Source organism: Etheostoma spectabile, chromosome 24 (genome assembly GCF_008692095.1).
Source record: "Etheostoma spectabile isolate EspeVRDwgs_2016 chromosome 24, UIUC_Espe_1.0, whole genome shotgun sequence".
NCBI classification, from domain to species: Eukaryota; Metazoa; Chordata; class Actinopteri; order Perciformes; family Percidae; genus Etheostoma; species Etheostoma spectabile.
This window is the reverse complement of record NC_045756.1, coordinates 7,382,250-7,391,138: the sequence shown is the minus strand read 5'-3', so window position 1 is coordinate 7,391,138 and position 8,889 is coordinate 7,382,250. Positions and strand designations below refer to the sequence as shown.

Sequence of the window (8,889 nt, the reverse complement as noted above, 5' to 3'; positions counted from 1 at the left end):
TCTTTTCACCTGATCTCGGTATCACCCGTCTTGTCGTTGTCCCAATACACTTTCACAAAAAAACGCTTGGTCAGGTAACTCTGGCGTTTGTTATAGACGCAAAAAGTCTCCTTTAACGTCATATTTAGACGCGCTTGGTCGGGACACTTGGCGTCACGTTTTGACGCTCTGGGCCGGGACGTATGTTTAATTGACGTGAGGTTACAAAATGTGCGTTTCAGTGACGTGCAGGACAAAAACGGGACATGGGTCAGGTTGTAGACTTGGACCCAAGTGCAGGAAGGCGAGGTGTGAGCAGCCGTTAGAATAAGCAGTAATTTCATGAAACACAAAGAGACTTACAAATGTAAACAGGAGGAAATAATCCAAAAGAAACAGGAACACTGACGAAACGGGAAAGAGTACAGGAGCCCAAGACACAGTAACACATAGGACAGAAGTCTTTACAAAAGACAGACTCAGACTCCACACCCGCCATCTTTCCCTAAGCCTTACTGTCCCATTTTCTTCAGTCAGTACGTCCCAAACCAGAACGTCAAAAGTCTCAACGCTAAAGGAGTCTTGTAGCGTGAATAACAGACGCCAAAGGACGCACTTTTAGCGTGAATAACAGACGCCAAAGGACGCACTTTTAGCGTGAATAACAGACGCCAAAGGACGCACTGTTAGCGTGAATAACAAGCGCCAAGGACGCATGTTAGCGTGAATAACAAGCGCCAAAGGACGCACTTTTAGCGTGAATAACAAACGCAAAGGACGCACTTTAGCGTGACACACGCCAAGGACGCACTGTTAGCGTGAATAACAGCGCCAAAGGACGCACGTTAGCGTGAATAACAGACGCCAAAGGACGCACTTTAGCGTGACTAACAGACGCCAAAGGATGCACGTTAGCGTGAATAACAGACGCCAAAGGACGCACTGTTAGCGTGAATAACAGACGCCAAGGACGCACTGTATCGTGAATAACAGACGCCAAAGGACGCACTTTTAGCGTGAATACATACCCAACACCACTTTTAGCGTGAATAACAAACGCCAAAGGACGCACTGTTAGCGTGAATAAAACGCCAAAGGACGCACTTTTAGCGTGAATAACAGACGCCAAGGACGCCCTTTTCCGTGACTAACAAACGCCAAATGACCCACTTTTAGCGTGAATAACATACGCCAAAGGACGCACTTTTAGAGTGAATAACATACGCCAAAGGATGCCCTGTTAGCGTGAATAACAGACGCCAAAGGACGCACTGTTAGCGTGAATAACAAACGCCAAAGGACGCACTTTTAGAGTGAATAACATACGCCAAAGGATGCACTGTTAGCGTGAATAACAGACGCCAAAGGACGCACTGTTAGCGTGAATAACAGACGCCAAAGGACGCACTTTTAGCGTGAATAACACACGCCAAAGGACGCACTTTTATAGTGAATAACAAACGCCAAAGGACGCACTGTTAGCGTGAATAACAGACGCCAAAGGACGCACTTTTAGCGTGAATAACAGACGCCAAAGGACGCACTGTTAGCGTGAATAACAAACGCCAAAGGACGCACTTTTAGCGTGAATAACATACGCCAAAGGACGCACTTTTAGCGTGAATAACAGACGCCAAAGGACGCACTGTTAGCGTGAATAACAGACGCCAAAGGACGCACTGTTAGCGTGAATAACAAACGCCAAAGGACGCACTTTTAGCGTGAATAACATACGCCAAAGGATGCACTTTTAGAGTGAATAACAGACGCCAAAGGACGCACTTTTAGCGTGACTAACAGACGCCAAAGGACGCACTTTTTGCGTGAATAACAGACGCCAAAGGATGCACTGTTAGCGTGAATAACAGACGCCAAAGGACGCACTTTTAGCATGAATAACATACGCCAAAGGATGCACTGTTAGCGTGAATAACATACGCCAAAGGACGCACTGTTAGCGAGAATAACATACGCTAAAGGACGCACTGTTAGCGTGAATAACATACGCCAAAGGACGCACTTTTAGTGTGAATAACAAATGCCAAAGGACGCACTTTTAGCGTGAATAACAAATGCCAAAGGACGCACTTTTAGCGTGAATAACAAATGCCAAAGGCACATGACATGACATGAGTGTCCGTATTTTACACGATGGGAGAGTGAGAATGTGTCGGCGTTCCATACAAACGCTAAAGGGTGATTTTTGCGTTGGTAACTGACGCTGAGAGACGCCAGTTATTTACTTTAGTATTTTACGTTGAAATACTTTCACGTTTGTTTCACGCGTGCAGCGGTTTGAGTTCTATCCAGATTTAGTGCAAATCTGAACCAAATCTGCTTGAGAAATCTGTGTGAACGAATGCACATTCCCGTCCACTCTGCATGCTAACATTAGCAAATTAGCAGTAAACACAAAGTACACCTGAGGCTGACGGGAATAAACACATTAAAAAAGGTTGACTTTGATGAAAAGTCATCTGGCGGATCACCAAAAGGATTACAATGAAGTCCTTTAAGGCAGAAAAGGTGAGTCCATTTTACAACTTCACAACTTTGCCTGATGAACTTGCGCTGACTTTTGTCTTCTGCCAAAACAATAATGTCATAAAACCCTTACATGAAGAGAAGAGGCGTTAAAGATACAAGGGCAGTGGCGTAAAATTAGGTAAAGTGGGAAACTGGGACTTGTGGAAACAGGCAGCCTGGGTGTTGACCTACCTCGCAGCGTGGGTGGACATCCTATTTCCTGCCGGCACTCTAGCTTTAATTTGTTCTTGTTTGGTTGTTGTTAGATATTGAGTGCAGTGTGTGTGTGCGTGTGTGTAAAGGTGAGGGAGGAGGGAAGTGGGTGAGGAGGGAGGTCATAAGAGAGAGATATGGAGCTCATATTCCTTCTCCTCTCCGTTTCTTTCAGAATCTAATTTGATCCCCGTCTGCTCGGAGGCTGAACCATGGGAACGACGTTAGAAGGTCATATCTGCATAATAACACACACACTCACACAGACACACACACACACACACGGCCAGCCAGACGTGGATTTAGAGGCTGAATGTGGGCGGACTGGAATCCTCCCTGCCTCCCTGCCTACCTGCGTTTGGAAAACAAATCATAGATATTAGCATGAAACTATGTTCTTGACTTTCCGAACCACGTGGTAAATGATCTCTACTCAGGCTTCCCTCATCAACTCTTTCCTCAGCTTTCAACTGATGACGTGTACTATGGATACTGGATTCTCATGCAGGCACCGCACATGTACACTACAGTGACACCTGGACAAAAACGCGTCCTTTGAAATTGAAAAGCTTTGCTATGCTTATGTATCGTGTCCTAACGTACAGTAAAAGCCTCTTGGAGCCATACCCTAAACCCATCAGGACGCCGGCTTTGTTACAATGAAATTCTGGAGGATTTGAACCATTTGCAGTCTACTTTGACGAACTCATGCTACAGATTTAACCCCAAATGTGTCAGTATATTCTAAGGGCGTTGCCAAAGCTGCATGCAAAGCTTTTCATTTCATTTTCGATACTATGGACCATAAAGCATAACGATATGCGATATGAAACCAAAGTCGCGACACTCAGCAGTCATCCTTCCCTTCCAGATCCAGTGCTACCACATCTTTAAATTACTATTAGTAGTAGTCCTTTTTGTGCCTTATCCCCGTTTCGTCTGCTACATTTCGCTAACTGTAAAGACAGCGAAAAGCAAAGAAATTGAAATGATTTAATATCAATAAATGAGGTCTATGTTGTATAACTGTGTTGCAAAGTGGGATGTCATCAATGACAGAGCATTGCCATATGGCAGAAAATAAGTTGTATTAGGAATACTGAGTTTAACTCTCCTTCAACCCCCCCCTTAATGTCATATAGTGTCTGGAGTATTCTTATAGTTGTCATAAAAGGATTTAGGGCAATCTATAAGTTACCTTAGTATTACTTTTGGTTATTCTACACCCTATTCTATAATAAACATGTGTCATATCAAGATAAAAATATACCAAAAAAAATACCTTACCAATACCAAATGTTTAGTTCATCGCTGTGTTTTTGTAGGATTTTTATATTCCAGCATAATCTGCAGTTTTGCTTTGATATTTGTTTTAGTTTCCTTCTGAAATTAATTAGAGGATCTGAAAAACAAGCAGTCCCACCTCGTCCACATACACACACACACACAGACACACACACACACACACACACACACACGGGTTTGTGGCACTATCTTTGCGGGGACCTGTCATTGACATATTGCATTCCCTAGCCCCTTACCATAACCGTAACCATAACAACTAAATGCCTAACCTTAACCCTTCCCCTTCCCCTAACAATAGCCTAATTCTAACCCTAATCCTAAAACCAAGTCTTAACCCTAAAACAGAAGTTGTGGGATCCAGCATTTTGGCCCCACAAAGCTGTCGGGACCCCACAAGTATACTAAATGAACTCCTGGTTTTTGGACCCCGCAAATATAGTTAAACAAGACCGCACACACACACAGTACAAATACTATTTTTCTCATCATTTGGGCTTTTGAAGACACATAAAAAGAGTTGCGGCGTCGAGTGTAAATTGCTTTATTTCATGTTTTGGCTGCTGTGTTCGGGGTGTGATGGTGGAGGAGGTGGGAGGTTCAGGGTTTTGAGGGGGGGAGGGGGGTTGGTGGCTGGGGGTGGGGGCTGGCCTAATTCCCCAAAATAGCTCATTGATAATGAATCAGGCAGTGAAAGCGATCGTGTGGAGATTCCAGAGCGGAGGGCTTTAACTTACACGCAAATATTAAAGTTTCTCGCAGTTACTACGCAATCTCTTTCTTTTCTTCTGCCACTTATTCCGCCGGTTCGTTCATTCATTCAGAACACAAAGACTAAATAAGAGTTCACCTGCAAAAACATAACATGGGAAAATAATCGCACAGTGTGATTTCTAATTGTTAGGAGCCTGAAATGGCCATCAAAATCCCATTAATTGTACAGCCCTATTCTTCAGTGGTAATGACAAACACTTAACAGTTTAATGAGAGAAACAGACACACACACACACACTCACGCACACACTCACGCACACACACTTCCTGCTACCCACTTCCCTGTGTTGGAAACCATTTGCATGCCCCGTCACACCACTGAGATCTGACTTGAACATTTGCATGCTTCCATGTCTCATTGACGCACTTGTGTGGCACTCAACTTCACTCACACACAACTCCAACCTACCCGTTGATCATCCGTTACGTGACACACGAAGAAGACCATGAGATGCGGTACAAAGGCCTGAAAAGCTGATATGTGGATCTTTGAGCTTATTACATATTGGGGATATACACTCAACGCACGGTTCGACGCAATTCACGATTTTATGTCCACAATACAAATTGACAGAGCGCTAGACACATGACAAAATACTGTAGAATATGTAACTGTACTTCATCTTAAATGAAAAAAATAACATAATGTGAAATGTAAAGATTACGCCCTATGACGTCTAAAAACTGTAGAGAAAGGCTTTTTTCAAACTTTAAGACCTTTCTGTTTAACCAGAAACAGCTCTGAGGTCGATAACGCTAAACCCACCAGACTCCATTTAAAAAATCAATACTTTTAGCGTGTATAGCGCCAACGTATTTTCACATGTAAATCTGTAAACTATGTGTTTATTTCAACCAAAACTAGAATGGTCATCGTTAGAAAAGACAAAAAAACGGCTTTTAATTGTTTTTTTGTTTTAATTGACTTTTAATGAAGTGTATTTTACAATTCTAAAATGACCGTTTTTTACATGGAGTCTGGTGGCTTTAGCGAACGCAATTCACACATGATCTGTGCAAGACTCATAGATAGAAAATCTACAACTTGTTACTAGAAGACTATATATGTATATAAACCTACCCATACACACATTTTACACAAAGAACGTGTACATGTGTTAGGTTTGAGGGCAAGATTTGGACGCAAAAGATAGCAGAAGTAGACGTTTTACGTGGACAGCACATGTGGACCCTGGCTCACAACTTGTACTAATTTGAGGATAAAGCAGCTACTTGTAATATGCATATTCAGGATGTTCTCATAAACCATTCGTACATATAGATTTGAAAAGGAAGGCACTGTAATTTGTATATATTTTACATATTTATTGCTGTTGAAAACACAGGGCTTTCTAGACTTTCCCCCAGGAAACACGTGTTTGTTCCTCGGGAGTGTTACTTAACCCTAACCCTTAACCCTAAACCTTAACCCTAATCCTAAACCTTAACCCTAACCCTTAACCCTAACCCTAACCATTAATCCTTAAACCTAAACCTTAATCCTTAACCATAACCCTTAACCCTAACCCTTAATCCTTAACCCTAAACCTTAACCCTAACCCTTAATCCTTAAACCTAAACCTTAACCCTAAACCTTAACCCTAACCCTTAATCCTTAAACCTAAACCTTAACCCTCAACTTTAACCCAAGCCCTTAACCCTTAACCCTAAACCTTAACCTTTAACCCTTAACCCTAACCCTTAACTCTAACCTTTAACGCTAAACCTAAACCCTTAATCCTAACCCTAAACCTTAATCCTTAACTCTTAACCCTAAACTTTAACCCTTAACCTTAAACCTAACCCTTAACCTTTAACCCTTTACCCTTTACCCTAACCCTTAACCTTAACCCTTCCAAACCACAGTCTTTTTCCTAAACTTAATAGTTATCGCCGTATGACGCTCACTTTTTTTTTAAGATCATTTTTGGGGGGTGCACAGGCCCCAGCCTACACGGGGCGACCGCTCTTACTTCTCTTTTTATTTAATATCTACTTAATTCACACTTTTGGGACATACTGAAGATGCAATAAAATGTCAAGCTAAAAATATACATATAAAATCAATTTCAGGACATTTTACAGGCTCATTTTATTATAAAGAAGTTTTTTGAACCCGATGCAGCAATCATTTCTATTATCAGTTGATTATCAGTTCTGACAATATTTCAGGAAGATGTAAATCCTGAAATATTCTTCACCATATTAATTTAGTTTGAGAACATGAAGTGTGCACACTGCTGTGTCTCTCTGTGTCTCTGTGGGTGTTGAACCTGCCTGTGTTTGGTATTCCGTGCAGAAAGCCTCCCACGCCCCGTGTGTCCGCCCACGCGCGGATTTGCGTCACGCAGGGAGCAGCGTGGGCGAGAGAGAGAGAGAGAGAGAGAGAGAGAGAGAGAGGCTCTGTGGCAACCGCGCGGAATATCCCACTGTAGTCTGCTGCCCGGTGTGAAGCTGCCCGTGGTCAGAACGCGACAGAGACAGGAAACGCTGTCAAAATAAAAGCATCTGAACTAACAGGGTTATTATAGAAGTAAAAGTATTACATTCAAGTTAAAGTACAAACGTAGCCTTTTAACAGTTCTTCAGCTATTAAAGTAAGGGCACAATAATTGGAATAGGCCATCAAAACTGCCGCTTATTGTTTAAATTTTTTTTTAATGTTTTTTATCCAAAGTAGGGTATGACCAGATACTTTTTGAAGTTTTCATTTTTTTTAACTTCTTCAAAATAAACGTAAAAAAATTTGACAAAATGAATAAAAAAATTTCATGGGGGAAAAGATGGGAGATTGTGAGATGTATGATGAGTATATTTGTCATTATTCTATACATTTTTATTTTGAAGATATAATCTTTTGCATAATCTCTTATTTTTATTTTGTTATATACACACATACATACATAGATAGCCTACATACATAGTATATATGTATGTAGGCTACATACATATATACTATGTATGTAGGTTTTACATCTTATTCTACACTTGTACATGTACATTCTATGTACAAGTGTATAAAGATATAATTTCTTTACTTTGGTAGTTCTGGCATTTTTATACTTGCTATCTTATTTTAACTTATTCATTATTTCTAGTATATGTTTTGTGTTTTCCGTCTGTGTGTGAGTAATTATGTGTGTATGTCCTGTGACGTGCTGAGTACTTTCCCAATTCTATCTCTATTTCAATGCGCAACGGTGGTGCTTTTATTTTGTTACGCCAACCGGAAGTGCGTGTGTACGTGTGACTGCGTGTGGGTTTGATGGTGGTGAATAGTGCAGGGGAGTGGAGAGACGCTGGGAGAGGACTCAAACACTCACGCACGCACGCGCACGCACGCACGCACACACTCGACGCATGCTTGGAGGAAGAGGGCGCACCAAAAAACGCACGAAGGGCTTTCTTTTTTACTGATATTCCCCTCTCTCTCTCTCTATCTCTCTCTCTCTCAACGGCAGGGGAAAGAAAAAGTTTGCAGAAAGAGAGGAAGAGGAGAGGACTCTCGCTCGGTTGGAGCACGCAAAGACAAGCACGCGCTCATTGACTCTTGTCCTGGAAATAATTTTTGAATTTCTTCCCCCCTCTTTTTTATTTAGTTTTTTAGATTCTTTTTGAATGCTCCGCGCCTTGCTGTCCTGGGGGGATTCCGTCTGGGGGGGCTTTCCTTTTCTGCACAAATCCACACGCCAGCCTCTGTGTTGATAAACAGTGAAAGACAAGGAAACGGAGAAACCGGACCAGAAGGGGGCCAAAAACGCACCAGGTAGGCACAATAATGCCTTTAATCCTTACTTTGCCTTTTATCTCGAATATCATCAGATTGGATTATATTCCGTAGACTTTAATGAGCCCAGAATTAGGAAATATCTGTGCTTACAGCACAAAATAAAAGCAGGATATACAAGACATAATAAAGAGGAGAGAATACAAGAACAACTGTAATACAAATTACATCTAGCCCACTTAATTACTATTTATATGGGATGTCTGTAAAACTGGGTGGAGGGACATTACAAGGCAATTAGAGCATGCTTTATGTCTCTATTGGAAAGCAGATGAAATTACATCGTATATGGAATATTATAATATTAT

General features: G+C 41.7%; 1 protein-coding gene across 4 annotated transcripts in view; it reads left to right on the top strand.

Moving 5' to 3' along the window:
- The first annotated feature begins 2,831 nt into the window (after positions 1 to 2,831).
- The window catches only part of LOC116674032 (NGFI-A-binding protein 1), a 27,122-nt gene continuing 21,064 nt past the window's right edge, over positions 2,832 to 8,889 (top strand). Inside the window, exons 1-2 of one of the 4 annotated variants that reach the window (XM_032506523.1) lie at positions 2,835 to 2,949; positions 8,402 to 8,560. Coding sequence is in view for 2 of the 4 variants with exons in the window: in XM_032506524.1 (XP_032362415.1) it covers positions 2,931 to 2,949 (19 nt within the window). In the remaining 2 variants the exon portion in view is untranslated. Of the gene's footprint in view, positions 2,950 to 8,048; positions 8,561 to 8,889 lie in introns of those variants that run through there. The other 3 variants (XM_032506524.1, XM_032506521.1, XM_032506522.1) reach the window with 3 other exon arrangements.